This window comes from Myodes glareolus, chromosome 5 (genome assembly GCF_982192425.1).
Source record: "Myodes glareolus chromosome 5, mMyoGla1.1, whole genome shotgun sequence".
Classification (NCBI taxonomy): domain Eukaryota; kingdom Metazoa; phylum Chordata; class Mammalia; order Rodentia; family Cricetidae; genus Myodes; species Myodes glareolus.
The window spans coordinates 26,175,407-26,197,453 of record NC_142030.1 but is presented as its reverse complement, the minus strand read 5'-3'; the positions used below and the strand labels follow the sequence as shown (position 1 = coordinate 26,197,453).

At 42.5% G+C, this 22,047-nt stretch overlaps 1 protein-coding gene across 2 annotated transcripts in view; it reads left to right on the top strand.

Moving 5' to 3' along the window:
* Nek4 (NIMA related kinase 4) overlaps nt 1–17,396 on the top strand; it is a 56,314-nt gene extending 38,918 nt beyond the window's left edge. For both annotated transcript variants that reach the window (XM_085687748.2, XM_048421634.3), the window contains exons 9-15: nt 890–1,039; nt 2,341–2,407; nt 3,788–3,894; nt 5,566–5,654; nt 7,973–8,175; nt 11,205–11,341; nt 15,960–17,396. In XM_085687748.2, coding sequence (XP_085543874.1) covers nt 890–1,039; nt 2,341–2,407; nt 3,788–3,894; nt 5,566–5,654; nt 7,973–8,175; nt 11,205–11,341; nt 15,960–16,052 — 846 coding nt within the window. In that variant the 3' untranslated portion in view covers nt 16,053–17,396. The remainder of the gene's footprint in view (nt 1–889; nt 1,040–2,340; nt 2,408–3,787; nt 3,895–5,565; nt 5,655–7,972; nt 8,176–11,204; nt 11,342–15,959) is intronic.
* Nucleotides 17,397–22,047: the final 4,651 nt, after the last annotated feature.

Below are 22,047 nucleotides of genomic sequence, written 5' to 3'. Positions count from 1 at the left end.
ACACACACACACACACACACACACACACATATATATATATAAAATTTTCTATGTAGTGCTGGAAAATGAACCCAGGGACTTGTGTATACTATAGTACTATATAAACACTCTATCACTGACCTGGATTCCTAGTCCTTGATACTGCCTTTATTAAAGTATCTTCCATTCGGTGCTGAGAAGATAGTTCAGTGGTTAAGAACATTGGCAATTCTTCTAGGGGTCCTAAGTTCAATTCCCAGCAAACACATGGGGGCTCACAACCATCTATAATGGGATGTGATGCCCTCTTCTGGCCTGCAGGTGTATATGCAGATAGAACACCATATGCATGAAATAAGTAAGTTAAATAAGGAAGCCATATCTTAAAATATATATGGATATACACGTGTGTGTGTGTGTGTGTGTGTGTGTGTGTGTGTGTGTGTGTACATTCAGATATCCTTTGCCTAAGCTCAGGTAGTCATTCACTTTTGGCAGAGCTCTGTAGCACAGGCAGGTCTCAAAACTGATTTTCTTACATCAGTCAGGCTTCCAGGTAGCTAGGATTACAGCCTGCGCAGCCAGGCCTGGCTCTTTAAAATCGTGATACAGTTCCGTTGGTAGAGTGTTTGTCCGGCATGCACAGAGCCCTGGTTTCAGTTCCCTAGCACCAAGTAAACCAGTCTTGCTGGCACAAACCTGTGGTCCCCAAATTTAGGATGTGTGCATTTGAGGGTGGCCTAGGGGACACAAGACCTTCCTTTGTCAAAACAAAACAAAACAAACAAAAAAAATGCTTTAAACTTTTTACAGACAAATCAGTGATAAAGGCTTGGGGAACTTACCAATTGGAAGTTTAGGGATGGCTCCATATGAAACTGATAACTTTCCTCTCTTTCTGTTACTTAAGTTACAGGAATCACCCCCTTGGCTTTTGCCTTCTCCCCCTCCTGTTGGAAAAGTGGATATTATATCAGCACAACTAAAGGATGGAAACCAAAGTCAGCCTGTGGCCAGCTCTGTAGACGGTTCAAGGGTCAGTTCATCGTCGTTGTCCAAGGTTTGTACGAATGTGTGCTGGTTTAAAAATAGTTCTTATGAAGCTTCGGATAATAAAATCTGTGTATATTGTGGAGGTTCATATTAAACATATTAGCCTTACTTTACCAGTTCTAGAAGGCACAGGTTTGTGCTTTTATAGCATTGGCTTTGATTGCCATGGGTGTGGTCTGCACTCCCAAAGACAGTTACTTGCAGTCATGTAAGGAGACTAAGTAGATTCTGAATATGAGAAGTGTAAAAGCATTTCTTTTTTTCTATTTTTATTTTTTAAAAAACTATTTTTTTTTCATTTTACATACCAATCCCAGTTCCCACTCCCTCCCCTCCTCCCATTCCCTTCACCTTCTCCCCAACTCCATACCCCATCCAGTCCTCAGAGAGGGTAAGGCATATTGCTTTGAGGAAGGACCAAGGTCCTCCCTACTATATCTAGGCTGAGCGAGGTATCCCTCTAAAGAGAATGGGTTCCAAAAAGACAGTGCAAGCAGTAGGGATAAATCCTGGTCCCATTGCCAGTGGCCCCACAGTCTGCCCTAGCCATGTCACCCACATTCCCAGAGCCTAGTTTGGTCCTATGCTGGTTCCTTCCCTGTCCAGCTGGAGTTTGTGAACTCCCAATAGCTCAGGTAAACTGTTTCAGTGGGTATCCCCATCATGGTCTTGACCTCTTTGCTCATATTATTGCTCCTCCCACTCTTCAGCTGGGCTTGGGGAGCTCAGTCCAGTGCTCTGCTGCAGGTCTCTGCCTCTGCTTCCATCAGTTGCTGGATGAAGGTTCTATGGTGACATTTAAGATAGTCATCAATCTGACTACAGGGCAAGGCCAGTTCGGGTACCCTAGCCACTATTGCTTAGGGTCTTAGCTGGGGTCATCTTTGTGAATTCCAGGGAATTTTTCTGGTGCCAGGTTTCTTGCTAGCCCCATAATAGCTCCCTCGGTCAAGATATCTCTTTCCTTGCTCTCTGTCTCTGTCCTTTCCCATCTTGACTATCCCATTTCCTCAAGTTCTCCCCACCTTCTGCACTCCCTTCTCCCTCCACCTCCATGCTCCCAATTTTCTCAGGAGATCTTAACAAAAATATTTCTTATTTGTCCACAAATGAGCGTCTTTCCGAAGCCAGGGCTGTGATCATTCTTTTCTAGGGTTACTCTTGTGTGGACTAAACCTTCACACACAAAGTGCTTTCTGCTCCTTGAGAGACCAGTAGGAGGCCTTTAGCATGGTTGCATGATGTGTTCTGCATTGGTGCTGGAAAAGTGAGTAGAAACAGAAATAATGCCATGACTTTCTTTCAAAGGATCGACCGCTATCAGCCAGAGAGAGGCGGCGACTAAAGCAGTCAAGGGAAGATGCGCTCCCCTCAGGTGAAGCTGACGTCTTTATCTGGTTGGTTGTTGAGGGCTGCCCACAAGAATTGGCTCTGGTTGTTAGGTGTACAAACTTGGTTGCAGCAATGACCATCTGGGAGTGATTTGGTAGAGTTGTTAAAATTCCTTAGATAAGCCTTATAAAATATTGTAGAGTACTGACTCTTGACCATGTGTCTGAGAAAGAGGGCTGGAAGGAGAGCAGGGAGTGGAGAGACACTCAGCAGCTAAGAGGACGTGATGCTCTTGCACAAGACTCAGGTTCAGATCCCAGAACCTAGGTGGGAGCTAGAAACCGCCTTTGACTCCAGTTCCAGGGAGTCCAGCACTCACCCTCTTCTGACCTCCATGTGCATCAAGCACACATGTAGTGCACATACACAGCGGGCAGAACACTCATACACATAGTGTAGAAATTTAAAATCTAAAAATCTTAAACAAGTAAATAAATTTTAAAAAGACAGAGAAAGTCAGAGGGTTTTGAACTATGACATCTCAGGCTGGAAATCAGGTGAATGTTTAACTTGTTTTTTCCATTCAGACCCTGATGGTCAGGGAGCCACACCTGGCTAAGAAATGTAGGGGTTTTGGTTTCTTTATTTTTTGAGGCAGGATCTTGGTATGTAAGCCTTGGCTGGCCTGGAACTTACTATATAGACTAGGCTGGTCTTGAAAACAGAGATCCATCTGCCACTGCCTCCTGAGTGCAAGAATTAAAGGGTGCATGCTGCTGATTCTATTTTTTTTTTTTTTTTGGTTTTTTGAGACAGGGTTTCCCTATGTAACAGTCCTAGCTGTCCTAGAACTAGAATTCTATTCTTAAAACTATTTTTAGATTTATTTTATGTATATGAATGTTTTACTTGCATGTAAGCCACATGTATGCCTAGTGCCCATAGAAGTCAGAAGTCATTGGCTTACCTGAAACTGGAGTTATGGGTGGTTGTGAGCCACTATATGTGTGCTAGGAACAGAACTCAAGTCTCTTTCAAGAACATCAAGTGCTCTTAATTGCTGAGCCATCTCTCCAGCCCCTCTGTAGTCATTCTTACTGCCATCATCTAAAAGTTGTGTTACCGGCTTCTCTTTATTAAAGGTGACCCTGTCTCCAGTGTTACGGTAAATGTGTGAAAGGTAGTATCTTGTTTCGTATTTATAATCATCCCCAAAGGGAGGTAGTGTTACCCTGTGGTTCCACAGGGTTAAGTAACTTGCCCAAGCTTCAAAGCTGGTAAACGACCCAGAACTAAATTTGGACTGAAGTGGCAGACTCCAGAATGATGAATATACTGTTTGGGTTGCTCTGGCTGACTCCTCCTATGGCATCTTCTGTACTCAGTATACCACAAACAGCTACTGGGGGGTTCATATTTTCAGGCCCTTCAGTCCGGAGAACTCACAGTGCTGCGGAGCCAGTGAAACCACAAGAAGACAACCAGCCTACCCCTGCCCGACGATTCTCTTCTGACTGCAGCATCCCTCAGGTGCATCCCACAGTCCTGAGGGTCTATTCCTGGGAAACCTAATGCCGCAAACTTCAAAGATGTCAGCATCATTTCTTCGGGGCATTGCTGACCAAGCTATTTCTTTTTGGAGACAGGGTCTCAGGTGCCAAGGCTGACATGGAACTTACTGTGTAGCTGAGGGTGACCTCCAAATCTTCCTGCCTCCCTGTTCTAGGTGTTGAGAATACAGGCATACACTATTATATTCAGTTCATTTGAAGATAAAATCTTGCTGGGTAGCCCAGGATGACATTGAACTCTTAATTCTCCTGTCTCAGTATCTGACTTAATGTTCTGTTGCTAGGAAGAGACACCATGACTATGGCAACTCTTACAAAGAAAAGCATTTAGTTAGGGCTTGCTTACAGTTTCAGAGTCTTAGCCCGTTGTCGTCATGGTGGGGAGCATGGTGGCACACAGGCAATCTTGGTGCTGGAGGAACTGAGAGTTCCACATCTGGATCCACAGGTAGCAGGAAGAAAGCAAAACGCTGGGCCTGTCCCACACCCAAAGCCCACACCCAATGACACACTTCCTTCAACGAGGCTACACCTATTCCAACAAGAGCACCTCTAATAGTGCCACTCCCTAGAGACCAAGCATTCAAATCTATGGGGGCCATTCTTATTCCAGCTGCCTGTGTGCCGATTTCTGGGATTAAAGAAAGGTGTGTGCCACCATACCTAGCTGTCCTTTTGATTTTTGATTAAGGAAAGGACTCGTGGCAGAGGGAGGGGGAGGTGGCACATGCCTTTAATCTCAGCACTTGGGAGGGAGAAGCAGGTGGATCTCTATGAGTTCAAGGCCAGCCTGGTCTGTAAGTGGGCTTTCCAGGACAACCAAGGTTACACAGAGAGGCCCTGTCTTGAAAAACCAAAAAACACAAAACCAAAACCCCAAAAAACAAGCAAACAAACCCAAAATGGAACTCAAATAGTAATTAAAAGGATTATGCTTAACTTGTTGAAGGTACACATTTTTAAAAATATGTATGAGTGTTTTGCCTGTATGTGTGTCTGTTCACTACATGCATGCCTGGTGCCCATGGAGGCCCGAAGATGCCCTAGAACCTGAGTTATAGATGATGGTGGGCCACCATGTGGGTGCTGAGGAATGGCTCCAGTGCTCTTAATAACTAAGTGACCTCTGCAGTCCCAAGGCTATATGTTTTCCAGGTATTCTTGCTAACAGTTGGAAGTTTAGTTAGAATCCTTTCTTAGGGAGTCATCTTGTTTTCTTTCTCTCTCTCTCTCTTTTTGATATTGAGGATTGAACCTGGGGCCTCACACATGAGAGGCCAATATAGTACCAATAAGGTATATTCCCTAGACCATTTTTCTACTTTTATTTCGAGACAGGGTCTTACAATCTCACTGATTGATCTTATATTCGTTGTGTAGCCTAGGCTGTTCTAGAACTCACTCTGTAGACCAGGCTGACTTGAGTTTAGATTCACCTGCCTCTGCCTCCTGAGTACTGGGATTAAAGATGTGTACCACCACCGCCTGGTGTTCATTGAATAAATTGACTTCAAGTCTTCTATCAGTTTCTCCTCATTAATTGCATGCAAGGTACATTGTGTCTAGTTATTGCACTTAAATATTTGGAGTGTTGCATTCTGGTTTTATTGTTCTTTCCAATTACTAACAGGAAAAGAGACTGACACATGGTCTGTCTGAGGATGAATTAAGTTCCTCTACAAGCTCAACTGACAAATCAGATGGGGATTCCAGGGAGGGGTAAGTTCTTGGTTTTCTGCCTCAGTTCTATTTGAACTGAGTCTAAAAAGTATTCCTACCTGTGGTACTCATAACATTACAAATGGTTAGTGGTACATGCTGGAGCTTAAAATACATCTGAGAGGAGCTAAAGAGATGGCTCAGTGGTTAAGAAGGCTGACTTTTCTTCCAGAGAACTTGGGTTCACTTTCCAGCACCTACAAGACACCTCACAACCATCTATAACTCCAGTTCCAAGGAATCCAACATCATCTTCTTGTTTCCATGAACACTGCTTGCATGTGATGCGCATATATGCAAGCAAGACACCTGCACACATAAAATAATTTTGTTTTGTTTTGTTTTTTGAGACAGGGTTTTCTGTGTAACAACCCTAGCTGTAATGGTCTGCCCTGTCCCTTTAAGAGACAAGCTACGCCCACTCCCTCCCAAAACTTATCTTCAGCTTCCAGCCTGAGTCCCTTCCTTTTCCCTTTCTCTCTCTCTATCTCTCTCCCTCCTTCCCTTTCTCTTCCTCCCTCTGCCTCTCTCTCTCTGCTCTTCTCCCTTCTCCCCTTCCCTTCCATAACCCACTAAATAAATATCCAACTTCACTTTGCATGGTGTGCCTATCCATCTCACTCTCTCACCTGCCATGAGGCTTCCTGCCTAGAACCTGGCTGCCTTCATGGCCTGTGTGGTCTTGGGACTTGCTGCTTGCTGCCACTCAGGGACCTGCAGCATTACACTAGCTTTCCTGGAACTAGCTGTGTAGACCAGGCTGGTCTCAAACTCACAGAGATTTGTCTGCCTCTCCTTCCCAAGTACTGGGATTAAAGGTGTGCACCACCTCTGTGTGGCCATAAATTTTTTTAAAAAATTAAAACATATCTATCTTTTATGAAAAGAATATAATTTTCATTCAGAGTTCATTCAGTTTTTTGTTTTGGTGTTGGCTTTAGTTTTGGTTTGGTTTGGTTTTCTTGAAACAAGGTTTCCTGTACTGGAACTTCCTCTGTGGACCAGGCTGGCGTTGAACTCACAGAGATCTCCGTGCTTCTGCCTCCTGAGTGCTGAGATTAAAGGCAAACACACTGCCCTCCTCTACACACACCCTGGCTTCAGTCAGAGTTCTTATGGAGCGTATTCTCTATAGTCTGTAGTAGTTATCAGTGTTGACTGTCTTTTCCTTAGAGCTTTTGTGACACATACCTACCCTTGCCTTTTCTGGAATTCTAAATACATGAGTATTAGACTGCTTATAGATGTACACAATATCTGTGATGCTCTGATTGTTCTACATTTTTTTCTTTGTTATGTTTTTCATAGATTCTATTGCTACAAATATTTGAGCTCACTTGCCTTTCTTGTGTCTAGTCCATTAGCCCTGTCTAGCACCTGTGGTTTTGTCTCTTGAGTTTAGCACCGGCCTGTTGAATGTCTTCCATGCTGTTCCCTTGGCATGCTCGTGCTTTTCTCTTTGTAGCCATGTGGAATATATTTATAACAACTAATGTCTTCATCTACTCATTCTGTTACTTGTGTCACTTCTGGGTTTGTTTCCATAAATTTTATTTCCCCCCCTTAACAATGGTGCTCTTTCCTGCTTTCTTTTTAGTTTTGAGTGGAGTGGACCCTGTAAATTTTAGCTCTCTGAAGCTAGCATTTCTGTGTTTCTGTGACTATTCTTGACTCTTATATTTGTGTAAAATTAAGTCACTTGAAAATGGCTGGTAGAATTTATATGTAAAGTTGGGTTGTTTCTTTCTGACCCTCTCTTTTCTCAGATTCCTCTCACCTTTTGCTAGCAATGATTGTTGAACCCTGACCCTTGCTTGTGCAGGTCAGAAAGCCTGAAGCTCTTTCTGTATCATGAGATGCCTGTGGTCTGCCCTTTGACTAACCCTGGACTCCTTTCCAAGGCCACCTATTGATTTTGCTCAACCTCGTTTGCCTTTCTGTAGCTGATGTTTTTAAAATTAAATTTTATTTATTTATATTTTATGTATGAGCGCTCTGCCTGTATACCTGTATGCCAGAAGAGGGTATCAGGTCCTATTATAGATGGTTGTGAGCCACCATGTAGGTGCTGGGAATTGAACTCAGGACCTCCAGAAGAACAGCCAGTGCTCTTAACCACTGAGCCTTCTCAACAGACCCCCTGTAGCTGATTTTTGCCTTTTACAAGATTCTAGTTGCTGTAGAAGGGTCAATCTGCGAGACAGCCAGCACAGGAGCGTCTGCGAGCTGAACTCCCTAAGAGTCATTTCACATCTGTCTAGCTTTTGTCGTGAAGTCAAGTAAATACTAAGGAGCCTCCCCACTCCCCCCCCCCCCAGGAAAAGTCATACGAATGAAATGAGTGACTTGGTACAGCTGATGACTCAGACTCTTAAGCTGGATTCTAAAGAGAGCTGTGAAGATCTCCCGGTGCTAAATCCAGTGCCAGAATTCAGACTTCATGGGAAGTATCGCGACACGCTGGTACTTCATGGCAAAGTTGCAGAAGACGCGGAGCTTCACTGCAAAGAGCTGCCTTCAGGTGACTAGTTTATTTTTGTTTCGTTTTGTTTTGTTTTCGAGACAGGGTTTTTCTGTGTAACACCCCTGGCTGTCCTAGAACTCACTCTGTAGACCAGGTTGGCCTTGAACTCACAGAAATCCACCTGCCTCTGCCTCCTGAGTGCTAGGATTAAATGTGTGCACCACCACCACCCAGCTAGTTTATTCTCTTACAGCAATGTAGCAAATGCAGTTAGTGGAGAACAAGGCTGATGCTGTAAGTTGTTTTTGTTTTTAATTTTTTTGTTTGGATAACTATATAAAAGGTGTATCTTATATCATCAGTAGATACATTTCAAAGTTTCATGAAAATATATGTCTTTACATTTTGGTTTTATGAGACAATGTCTCATGTAGCTCAGGTTGCCATTAAACTTGCTTGTTGCTGAGGACACCTTTGAACCCTGATCTTCTGGCCTCAGCCTCTCAAGTGCTGGAATTTGTGGATATGTGCAGTGCAGTGCAGTGCCATGGAGATCAGAGGCACTGGATTCCCAGAAGAGGGCTTCCGATTCCCTGAAGTTAGGGTTACAGATGGTTGTGAGGCACCTGGTGTGGGTACCAGGATTGAATTCAGGTCCTCTAGCAACAAGTACTCTTTTTTTTTTTTTAAGATTTATTTATTTTATATACAAGTATTCTGCTTGCATATCTGCAGGTCAGAAGAGGGCACCAGATCTCATTACGGGTAGTTATGGGTGCTGGGAATTGGGCTCAGGACCTCTGGGAGAGCAGTCAATGCTCTTAGCCTCTGAACCATCTCTCCAAGTCATTTCTCCAACCCCTTGAAAACTGATTTTTAAAAGTAAATGTAAACAATTCAATAGGCCTTATAACATTGCATAAAATATTTGATCTTTTAAGTGGATTTTCTTCAAGTTTTACAATTGTTAATTGTTCATTCTTTCAGTTAGTTTTTTTAGATTTTGGAAATGATAGCATGAAGATTAATGACTATTTTTTAGTCATTAAAACACTAGATGTGAAACTCAGTGACAGGCCCTTACCTAACATGTACAAGGCTCTAGGTTCCATTCATCCCTCGCACCCCAAAAACTATTTTTTTCTTTGAGACAGGGTTTCTTTTTAGCTTTGGAGCCTGTCCTGGAACTAGCTCTGTAGACCAGGCTGGCCTCAAATTCACAGAGATCCGACTTTCTCTGCATTTGAGTGCTGGAATTAAAGGTGTGTGCTACCACTGTCTAGCTCAAAAACGAATGTTTAAAAACTAAAATATAGGGGCTGGCTCAGAAGTTCAGAGCACTGGCTACTCTTCCAGGGAAGCTGGATTCAATTCCCAGCAACCACTTGGCAGTTGATAGGAGTTCCAGTCCCAGGGGTTCTGAGAGGCCCTCTCCTGGTTTCTGTGGGCACTGCAGACATGGTGCAGAGACATACATTCAGGCAAACACCCATACACATAAAATAAATACATATATTTTTAAGAAACTGGTGGACTCTGAAGTCCAACTACCAGGAGGAGTCACCCCAAGAGACCATCTATCACACCACAGTTGATGTAAAAGCATGAGGATTTTATTAATTCTGTCATGACAGGGTCTTTCAGCATTTGAGAAGCCAGAAAGACCCCAAATGGCTGGTACAGGCTACTTTTAAAGCAAAAAACCCACAGAAACAAGGGGGGAGTCTGGGGTTGTTCTTTAACTATTATGATTGGCTTATTTAAAGGGCTATTACCAATAATTGGCTGGAGAGCAGTTGCCAGATCAGGTGAGAGAAGAGGAAACATTTGAGGGTTACTTTGACCTTTTCCCAGGAATTGAGTCAAAACACCAGGAACTAAGTCAACACCTGAGGTTTATCTTGCCCCTACTCAATCAATAACTGAATTCTATTTGGAGAACATTCACAAGGACTCAGGGAGATGGAAAGTTCCCAACATTTCAATATGTGCATGTGTAGTTGTTAGGTCCTTGGTTCCCAGGGGAGGGAGAGCATTACTGCTGAGAGGCCTCAGCTTGAAGTTCTACAAAACTACAGTGTATAAATAAATAAGCTGGACAGGGTTGCTCATGCCTGTGATTACTGTGTTTAGCAGGCCGAGGCAGGCGTATCACTTAGAATTTGAAGCCTGCCTGGGCGACAGACTAAGACTCTGATTCAAACAGAAAAAATAAATACATGATAACCTAACCAGGTGGTGGTGGTGGTGCATGCCTTTAATGCCAACACTCAGGAGGCAGGCAGATCTCTGTAAATCTGAGGCCCTAGTTTACAGAGTGAGCTCCAGACAGCCAGGGCTACACAGAGAAACCCTGTCTGGAAGAAACAAAACAAACAAACATGACAATAAAATAGACATGGCGAGGAAGTGAATACAAGACTGTCTGGAGTGAGGAAGGCGGCCAGTGACTGGAAAGGAGGCTTGCAGAGCTCTAGGGGGTAATTATGATCAAAGTGCAGTAATATGTACAGATGTCATAATGAGACAGTATTGTACGTCAACTAACAAAGTTTAAAAATAGCTGGGATTAAAAGCACATGCCTTTAATCCCAGCACTCAGAGGTAGGTGGGTCTCTGTAAGTTCAAGGCCAGCCTGGTCTACAAGAGCTAATTCCAGGACAGGCTCCAAAGCTACAGAGAAACCCTGTCTTGAAAAACCAAAAATAAATAAATAAATAAATAAATAAATAAATAAATAAATAATAAAATAAACACAAAAAGGTATATTACTTATTTTTTTGATACTTTGGGTTATTTCTTTTGTTTGTTTTGGAAATATAATCTCTCTATATGGCTCCTGCTGTCCTGGAATTTATTTTGTAGTCCAGACTGGTTTTGAACTCCATGATCCTTCTGCCTCTGCCTCCTGATAGCTGGGATTGAAGGCGTGTGCCACCATGCCCCGCTCAGAAAAAGGTATATAAATGGAGTCATTAAGCCAAATTCTTATTAAAGTGAAAATAATTGCAACAGGATTTTTAGAGATTGTATTTTTCTTGCTGTAGTGGTATTTATGTGCCCTGTTTTTGTTGCTGCATATTTAGCTATCATACCAGGTTCTGAGAAGATCAGGAGACTAGTTGAAGTCTTGAGAGCTGATGTAATCCAGGGCCTGGGGATTCAGCTTCTAGAGCAGGTGTATGACCTTTTGGAGGAGGAGGAAGATGAACTGGAGAGAGAGGTAAGGGACTTAGGCTGTGTCAAGCTGCTTGTGTTATAGACTTTTAAATGTAGTTTATGTACCATGCATCTTGCCTATTTAAAGTGTATATTTCAGTGGTTTTCCATGTTTGGTCATCACAAGTAGTGTTTGAACATTTTCACTGTTCCTCACAGAAACCTTAGGCCGTTAGTAGTATCCCCTATGGTCTCCTGAGTCCCCACCTACCCCTAAGCAAAGAACAGATAATTCTCTCTGCGGATATTTGCATATACTTCCTATTCTGAACAATTTGTATCAATGGAATCTCATGCAGGTGATCCTTGTATTTTGCTTCTCTCCATGTAATATTTTGAAGTCATCCATGTTGTAACATGTACCAATACTTCACTCTTTTTCATGGCCAAACATATTACCCTGTGAGTTTTGTTTATTCATCAATTGATGGATATTTGTGTGGTTTCCATTGTTTTAAACTCCTCTGAACACTCATGGGCAAGTTTTTGTGAGGCTTCACTCTTCTTGGATTTATGCATTTCCTCTAGGAGTGAAATTGTTTGATCATACAATAGCTATATTGAAACGTTAGGGCAATTTCCAGAATGTTTCCTAAAGTAACTACGCCATTTTATATTCTCACCAGCTATATATAAGGTAAGACACTGCTTATCCACACCCTTGATAATCCTTGTTATTGTCTGCTTAGTTATAGCCATTCATTGGATATAAAATGGTATTCGTTATGTTTGCTTTATATTTCCCTAATGACTAATGATGTTGTGTATATTTTCATATACTCCTAACAATTTGCTTATTTTCTTTGGAGAAATGTTTATTTCAAACTTGGGCTATTAACCTTTAGGGGGCTGGAGAAGCCAGGCAGTGGTGGCACATGCCTTTAATCCCAGCACTCAGGAGGCAGAGGCAGGATCTCTGTGAGTTTGAGGTCAGCCTGGTCTATAAGAGCAAGTTCCAGGACAGGCTCCAAAGCTACAGAGAAACTCGGTCTTGAAAAACCAAAAAAACAAAAACAAAAAACATTTAGGGAGATGAAGAGATGGCTCAGCGGTTAAGAGCACTGTCTGCTCTTTCAAAGGTCCTGAGTTCAATTCCCAGCAACTACATGGTGGCTCACAGCCATCTGTAATGAGATCTGACGCCCTCTAGAGGAAGAGACCTGTAGGTCATCCTCATCAACTTAGACCATGAAACCCAGTATGGACAAGTTCAACAGAACCACCATATACAGGCTGCCTATGCATGCTTCAGTATTGTCAGGGTATAAATATCATTTTTTTCCTATTAACCTTTAAACTGTTCAACTTTTATATATTCTGGATACAAGTCTCTCATCAGATGTAAGATTTGTAAATGTTTCTCCTAATATACGGCAATGTTTGATTCAATTCTTATACTACGAGCCTATACAGATTTTCTGTTTCTTTGTGAGTCAGTCTTGGCAGGTTGTTTATTTCTAGGAATTTCTCAGTTTCAACTAGTTTATGCAGTTGGTTGCCATATAATCATTTATAGTTGTTACAATATTTTATTTGTATAGAACTGAAAGTAATAGCTCCATTTTAATTTCTAATTTTCACATTCTAAATCTTCTTTCTTGCTTAATCTGTTTAAAACTTTGTAAACTTTTAGTAGCACATGATTATAGTCTCAGGTTCTCAGAAGGCTGTGGCAGAGGAGGGCACTCAATTCCCAGTGTTTCAAACCAGCTGGGCGATACAGAGGTCTGTCTGAGACAGGATGAGTGGGCAGGGGTGGTCGGGGTATTTGGCTGGAGGAGGAGAAGAGGACTGAGGTAGTCATCTCTGGTTTTCTTGAGATGTTGTGCCATGTGTCCTGGGACAAGGTGATTGAAGCCACATTTTTTTTTTTTTTTAGTGTGGCTGAACCCACAGTTGAATCCCTGTCCAACAGGCTCTGCTAGGCAGAGGGGAACTCTTGCTTCTCAGCTGAACTCTCCTGAATTTTAGCTTCAGTTTTGCAGTAGGATGATAGACATGGTGTTGTCCTGCTTCTCCCAGAAAGATCACCTTTCACCTGGAAGCAAGGAGGCCTATGTGAAGGTTTGATGGCTATTGACTGATTCACATACTAAGACTCATTGTTCCTACCAAATTTTGTTAGATGTTTTTTAAAGCTGTTTTTATTGAGCTGTGACTGTTTTATTTTGTTTTATATGTTTGGCTGTTTCACCTGCATGTATGTAGATAGACCTGCTGCCCTTGGAAGCTGGAAGAGGACATTGGATCCCCTGGAACTGGAATTACAAATGGTTGTGTGTTGACTGGGAATTAAACCCAGGTCCTCTGGAAAAGCAGCTCTTAACTACTGAACCAGTTTCCAGCCCTTATTAAATATTCTTGGATGAATTTTTTTTAAATAAATCTTTTAATTTTTTTTGTTTGTTCTTTAAAAAAAAATTAGAGCCAGGCAGTGGAAGCACAAACCTTTAATCTTAGCACTCAGGAGTCCAAGGCAAACAGATCTGTGTGTTAGTTCAAGGCCAGCCTGGTTTACAGAGCTAGTTCCAGGGCAGCCAGGGCTACACAAAGAAACCCTATGTCGAAAAAAAAAATTAGATTTCATTTTTATGTGTATGAATGTTTTGTTTGCATGTTTGTCTGTGGATCATGTGCATGCCTAGTGCCCGCCAAGGTCAGAAGAGGCATTTGATCCCCAGGGCTGAATTTATTTAGGGACAGTCATGAGCTACCATGTGGTACATTAAACTGAACACAGGTTCTCTGCAGGGACGAATCCTCCTAACTGCCCCTATCTTTATAAAAAATTACATTAATTTATTGTGTGTGTATGTGAGAATACATATGCATGCATGTGCATACATACATGCACACATACTATGGCAAACATGGAGAGTAAAGGACAATTCTCTAGGGTCGGCTCTCCTTGCACTCTGTGGTTTCTGGGAATTGAATGCAGTGCAAAGGGTCATTAGGCTTCAGTAGCAAGTGTCTTTACCCACTGAGTCACTTAACCAACCCTTGAATAAATATTCCATCATACATTCTATGTTTATTCTCCAGCCCCCACATTGTCATTTTTCAGTTGACCATGTGTTCAATAAAATAGCACTTGAAACCAGGTAGTGGTGTCACATGCCTTTAGTCCCAGCACTCAGGAGGCAGAGGTGGTCAAATCTCTTGAGTTTAAGGCCAGCCTGGTCTACAGAGCAAGTTCTCGGTCAGCCAGCGCTACACAGAGAAACCCTGTCTCAAAAAAAAAAAAAAAAAGATAGCAGTTTGTTTTGTTTTTCTGTCTGACTTCAGATTTGCTGTGTAGCTGGAGATGACTTTGAACTTCTGATACTCTGGCTTCCCCACCCCAAGTGCTGCGATTATAGGCATCTGCTGCCAAACCCAGCGTGTGCAGTGCTGGAGACCAAGCCCAGTGCTTAGTCTGTGTGATGTGAGGCAAACATCCCAGCCACCATGCTTCTCTATTTTCTCGTGAATAGTTTCACATTGTGGTTTTAATGAGGCCTCTTTGTAACATAAACTGGCCTCCCAATGCTGCTGTGATAGACTTGTATTCTTAGCTAAGTTATTTTTTTTTTAATGGCAGGGTCTCATGTTACCTAAAATGGTTTCAGATTCACTATGTAGGCTGGCCTTGAATACTTAATCCTCCTGCCTCCATCTCCAAGTCGTGTATTTTTACCAGAATACCATCAAAGTGCCATTGTATCTTCAGTGAATTATATCAGAATATGTATCATACCCATTCAGCATCCTAGGTGTTATTCTAAATTTAAGCATCCATTTCAACAGATATTGTATGCCATACCTTCTTGGGTTACTTGTAAGCCTCACCCTTATCTATTTCGGTTCTCACTAAGTTACTTAGCTTGGCTTCAACTCACTCAGGCAGGTCTGGAACTTGAGTAGATGGGATTCCGGTCTGGATTGTAAGTTGTGAAATTTTACATAGACGTCAGCAAGATGGCTCAGCGGGAAAAAGCTGTTGTCACGTAAAGGTGGAAGCAGAGGGCCAGGGCCACAAAACTGCCCTCCACATGTGCACAGCATGTCTGAACTCACACAACGGTACACAGACCATAGACACACACAATAGTTTTATGCAAACAGAACTGGTAGTATTTCCCATATGGTTTTCTCCTAGTATCGTTGGAAGTAAGACAGCAAATTCAGGAGAGTAGAGAAGATGAAGCAGTTTTCATGTACAATTCAGCAGAAAAGGCGGAAGTGGCCAGTGTGCTGATTTGGCACAAGACAGTGTTTGTTTAAGTTCCCCAAACCAAAAAATTCCTATCCATTTTTTGCCCCCGTCCCAAATTCTCCACCTTATTGATTTAGCTTACCTAACGAATAATCTGGGGCTTGAAGATTGCCCCTTTTCTGATGATGGACTGTGTGTAACCAGCTGCCCACAACTTCCCACCAGTTCTGTTCTGTGACAAGTAGGTGTCAGCTGCCAGCTTGAGGCTCAGTCCCTCCTGCTCATCTGCAACGGTGACCTCTAAGGTGCCTCCTACTGAGATGGACCTGTTATTACAGTGTGATGCTTAGGAAAACTTTTGTTTTAAGATCACAGGAATTATTTTTCTGTTATGTGCTGATTTTCTTATCTGTTTCTCAACTAGGCACGATTACGGGAGCACATGGGCGACAAGTACACAACTTACAGCGTGAAAGCTCGCCAGTTGAAGTTTTTTGAAGAAAATGTGAATTTTTGAGATTTGTTCTAATGTGCTGCCAGAACTAAAGACTATTTTCAAAGGTTTTTCATCTAAACAACAACAACAGGCCCTGTTTCGGGCCTTCAGAGGCCCCTCGCTGTCTTCAGTGTCTCTGTGGGGCTTCTTACTATGAAACATGACATGGAGTAGACTCATGTGAAACAAGTTCACAGAGGAAAAAACAAACTTGGAATATCATTTTATTTTTATGGAGAAAAATGTTATATTTGTTTGTTACTATTTACTGAGCCTTAAGCCAACATTATACCTAGTTTATTTTTTTAAGATATTAACTATCTTGAAATGGGGCCAGAAGACATTGGATTCTATTGTACTACAGTGAGAAAAAAAAACAACAGACATCTCATAATATGTGGTATTGTTTATAACCTTAGAGAGTAGTGATGTTTATTCTCTAATGTCAACTTAGTATACTATCCTGGGAATAGATTTAAAGAACATGAAGTTCTATGTTGCATTTGAACAACTTTTTTGCACATAAATTAACTTTTATAATATTTTCATTTAATCTGAATCTTAGTGAGGTTCAGTCTTTATACTCTTAGAACGCTTGTGCCATCTAAAGTACAGATTTGTGACTCATTTCTCTTTTCTATCAGCAAAAACATCTCTTAAATGTGAATTCCTTTCCAGCTAAGCAGTGTCCAAGGAAAGCCCAGGTCCTTAGTTCTATTGGATGTAGGCAATGAAAGTGTCAGTTGAGTTTCTGGGGTTTTTTGTTGTTTTGGGTTTTTGTTTTTTTGAGACAGGGTTTCTCTGTAGCTTTGGAGCCTGTCCTGGAACTAGCTCTTGTAGACCAGTCTGGCCTCCAACTCCCAGAGATCCACCTGCCTCTGCCTCCGAGGCAGTGGGATTAAAGGCATGTGCCACCACCGCCTGGCCTAGGGGAATCTGTTTTTTGTTGTTGTTATTGTTTCGAGACAGGGTTTCTTTGTATAGCTTTGGAGCCTGTCCTGGAACTAGCTCTTGTAGACCAGGCTGGCCTCGAACTCACAGAGATCCGCCTGCCTCTGCCTCCCAAGTGCTGGAATTACAGGTGGGTGCCACGACCGCCCGGCTGAGTTTCTGTATTTTAAATGTATAACTGTACAGCTGGATGCAGTGGTGCACACTTGAATCCTAGCATCTAAGAAATATAGGGAGGTGGGTCATTAGTTCAGGCTAGGCTGAATGACTAAGTAAGTTCAAAGCCAGCTCATACTAGAGACCCTCATTGCAAAAATAAAAGTCATAATTGTATATCACATGTTATATTAGTTATTTAATAAGTAATGTTCATATAGAAAGATTTTTACAAATAAAATACAAGTCTTTAGTAAATTTTCAGTGTTTAAGATTAATTTTATAAGTGTGTGTCTGTGTGTGCACCTGCCTGAGGAGGCCAGAAGAGGATGTTGGATCCCCTGGACTTGTCTTTGCAGGTAGGTGATTGTGATCCACCTGATGTGGGTGCTGGGAACTGAACCCAGGTTTTCTACCAGAGCAGCAGGTTCTCTGAACTGCTGAGCCATCTCTTCAACCCTATCACTGTTTTATTTAAAGGACTGAAAATTACTCCAAATGTTGTTGGTCTGTTTCCTCAGACTGGGTCTCACTGTGTAGCTCTGGCTGTCCTGGAACTCGCTATGTAGACCAGGTAGGCCTCAAACTCAAAAGAGACCCACCTGCTTCTGGGTGCTGATTTTAAAGGCCTGCACCACTGGCTCCAAATGTTTTGTTTGTAAGGGGGAAAGATTGTTTGCTTTGAGAATTACACTGTAGCAGGAATAATAATTCTCAAACTCTGGGATTAAGGTTGTGAGCTACCATCACCTGGATCTGTTTCCAGATTGATTCTGTGTAGTCCAGGATAGCCTTGAACTCACAGAGATCCATCTGCCTCTGTCTCCCAAATCCTGGAATTAAAGGTGTGTGCCACCACTCCCTGACCTGTATGGCTGACTACACACCAGTGTTTTAATAATCTCTTTTATTCCCTTGTTTTTATTGTGCCAAGAGTTAAAATTATTGAATGAAGTGAAACTTCTTCACCTTTCAGCCCTAAAATTCAGGTCCTAAGTCTCTGAGGCCTTCAGCATTGCTCCAAAGGGTTTATGAGAACAACATATAGACCCCTTCATGGGTGTAAATCTTCTGCAAACAAGCTGGGCAATGGTGGCGCACACCTTTAATCCCAGCACTTGGGAGGCAGAGGTAGGGGGAATCTCTGTGAGTTCGAGGCCAGCCTGGTCTACAAGAGCTAGTTCCAGGACAGGCTCCAAAGCTACAGAGAAACCCTGTCTCAAAAAAACAAAAACAAAAACAAAACAAAACAAAAAAAATCTACAAACAGCCAGCTTTCCTTTCCTGAGCTGTTCATTTCTTCTACATCTTTCTGGACAGTCTTTATTTCTCCTTTACTTTCTAACTTACTAACTTACTGTCATAAATGGATTACCAATTATCTTCCTAGCTTTTAAAAAATTCCCTCATTTAGGAAAATCAAACCACTAAGTCAGGTATTGTTGGACTCTAGTGTCCAAACCGAGAAGGAGTTGCCCCCAGAGACCATCTCATATACCACAGCCGACGCAAAAGCATGAGGATTTTATTAATTCTGTCATGACAGGGTCCCTCAGCATTCGGGAAGCCGAGAGACCCCGACTAGCTGGTACAGTCTACTTTTAAAGGAGAAAGCCATAGAAACAAGGAGGTTGTTCTTTGACCATTATGATTGGCTTATTTGAAAAGGGCTAATACCAATAATTGGCTGGAGAGCTACTGTCAGATCAGATGAGGTAAGAGGTCATTTTGACCCCGTTTTCCAGGGGACTGAATCAAAACATACGTGTATGGGTAATTGTTCAGGAGCTGAGTACGTGCATGTGTAGCTGTTAGGTCCTTGGTTCCCAGGGGAGGAGGGGAAGCCGATGGCACAGAGGCTGAGAGGGTTTGGAATTGTCAGAAATGGCTTCAGAATTGTCTTAAAGTCTTACAGTATTAAAGGTATTACACACCTTTAATCCTAGGGCTTAGAAGTAGATGCAGGAACTCTGAGTTCTAGGTCAGCCAGGGCTAAAGAGGCCCTATCTCAATAAATTAATTCCATATTTTTGTATTTCTATATTGTTTTTAGTTAAATGTTCACTCAGTTTCCATCTTCATTTTAAAATATATCCTTGAGCCAGAGAAATGGCTAAGTAAGTTCAAGTCTGAGACCTGAGTTTGACACCTTGGACCCACTTGGTTGAGAACTGACCTTGGCAAGCTGCCCTCTGACCTCCAGTCATGCTATGGTGCACCTGCTCACATAATAAACGAATGTGCATTTAATTAAAAAATTAAAACTAAATGTCTGGGAAGAGATGTCTCAGCTACTCTTACAGAGGACCCTGACATCAGGAGGTCATAACCAGCACCTGATACCTTTGGCCTCTATAGGCACCTGCACTCCTATGCACACATAGGACAGGTACACAGGAAAATAATACATGTCAAGACTGTATTTTCTTACTGCTTTTCTATATATCACTTTGATGTGATAACCTATTGACATTGGTTTCTAAAACATTAATTATATTTTCTCTGATTTTTTTGGGGGGGGTCTGGACAGGGTTTCTTGAAAGCCTTGGCTGTCCTTGAACTCACAGACCCGCTTGCCTCCCAAGTGCTGGGATTAAACATGGCCTGGCTCTGAATGTTTTTTAAGATTCATTTATTTCAGCCGGATGGTGGTGGCACACGCCTTTAATCCCAGCACTCGGGAGGCAGAGTCAAATGGATCTCTGAGTTCGAGGAGGTCAGCCCGGTCTACAAAAGCTAGTTCCTGGACAGGCCCTAAAGCTACAGAGAAACCCTGTCTTGAAAAAAAAAATTCATTTATTTCATATGTTATTATTCTTTTTTTGCCTACATGAATATCTGTGTACCACGCACATGCCCTGTGCCCACAGAGGTCAAAAGGAGCTGGATCTCCTTGAAATGGAATTATAGATGGTTGTGAGCCCCTTGTGAGTGCTAAGGATTGAATCTGATGCTCTTAGCTGAAATCATGTCTCTAACCCCTAATTCTTATCTTTTTCACCATTTAACCTCATTTCTGCCTTTGACTAGCTATCTTTCTTCCTGTTTTCATCCTTTTTAGTTCAAGACCATAAAGTAACTTTTTGTTTTCTATGTACATTGGCCTTTTGCCTGCATGTATGTCGAGAGTGTTGGAGTTAGACTTGTAAGCTGCCATGTAAGTGCTGGGAATTGAACCCAGGTCCTCTGGAAGAGCAGCCAGTGCTCTTAACCACTGAGCATTGCTCCTGCTCCCTTGTGTTTTAACTCTACCTCTGCAGGGCAAAAGGGACAACTGGAGCAGGAAACCAATCACTGAGCACCCTGACTCTGAACCCAGAGCCAGTGAAAGAAACACACACTGGATTTGAGACCTGAGCCAGGGAAAGAAATATCTTTATCCCTGAACCAGGACCAAAGAAAGAAACATGCCCCGACTCTGAAACTAGTGTCAAAGAAACATTCTTTGTCCCAAGAGTCAAAGCCAGTAAAAGAATTATGCCCTGGTCCTAAGATTAGAGTCAAAAAGCTAAAAAAGAAACACAGTTTGGCCATAAAGTCAGAGCCATCTCTGCCCCGACCAACTAAACTAACCAACCTATCTTCTCCCTAGGAAAACTCCACCCCTAAGAAGCCCTCTAATATAAGCCTCTCTGCCGGTTGAGTCAGAGGCCACGGTTTATCCCTCCCTGACAGAGGCATCCACTCTCCTGGACTCCTCCTTTTCTAAATAAATTTATTTCTCTAAAGAGTCTTGGGTGATGACCTTCATTCACCGTTGGGGGACTGAGCTGAAAAACCTTGCTGAGATGCTCCCTAAGGGGCCTGAGCAAGGCAGAGCAGAACAGCTCCTTAAGGGGGGCTGAGCAAGGCTGGGCAGAAAAAAATAAGGACTTTTCGCCAGAACAGGAGGAGATTGCTACATTTCTGCAGGGGCTTCCCCTTTAGCAGAATGTTAGCAAAAGAAGAAACATCTTGGGCCGGAGAAGCAGCAGACAGCTCTCTTAGGATGCTCCCTTAAGGAAACAGCAAAACCCAGCTGTAACAGCTCTCCGGAAGAGCAGGATCACGATATCCTGTGGGGAGACCACCCCCCACGGTACCCCAGATTTGAGTAGCCTGGCTTTCGGATAGGACCTTTCCTCCAGGGCTGAGCTGTACTATTGCAGGTCTAAGTATAGCCTGGTTTCTGTGGATAAGTCAGGAGGATATCTCTGCAACACTAAACTGTAACACATTCCCCTATAACCTCGAAGTTTCTAGCTTTACTATTACATTTATTACGTCTTCTGTCTTTTAATTCTTCTTTAAAAGAATCTTTTCTGGTCAGGCAGTGGTGAACCATGCCTTTGATCCCAAGCACTTGGCAGGCAGAGGCGAATCTCTGAGTTCAAGGCCAGCCTGGTCTATAGAGGGAGTTCCAGGACAGGCTCTAAAACTACACAGAGAAACCCTGTCTCAATAAACCAAAAAAAAGAAAGAAAAATCTTTTAATCTTTTCTAGGTTTGTTAAATTAGGATCTTTGCCGATGTTAAACTCATTATATGGGAAGTCCTAAGAAATACAACATTGCCTTTAATAATTCTTCTAGATCTGTTAATATGAGACCTTTAAGCACATTTTTCTTTTCTGTCTTTGGAAATATCAGGAGGAACGTCCAACTTCAATGCTGGTTTCAGAGGTGCCAAAGGGCTGCTTTACTACACACTTACATGGCTATGTTTCTTGCTATTGAGACTTACTGGCCACCAGCCCTCTCCCTCCAAGCTGCTTTCCCTCACTCCCAGACAAACCTCAGGCTTGCTTCCTCCCTGGTCTTTTGGCCAGGTTGGCCATCATGGGTCTAGCTCCGGCACAATGGGATGGAGGTACGCAATGAGATGTCTGGGTAGGGTTAGGCTCTCAGTCCTACCCATAGCCACCTCCCAA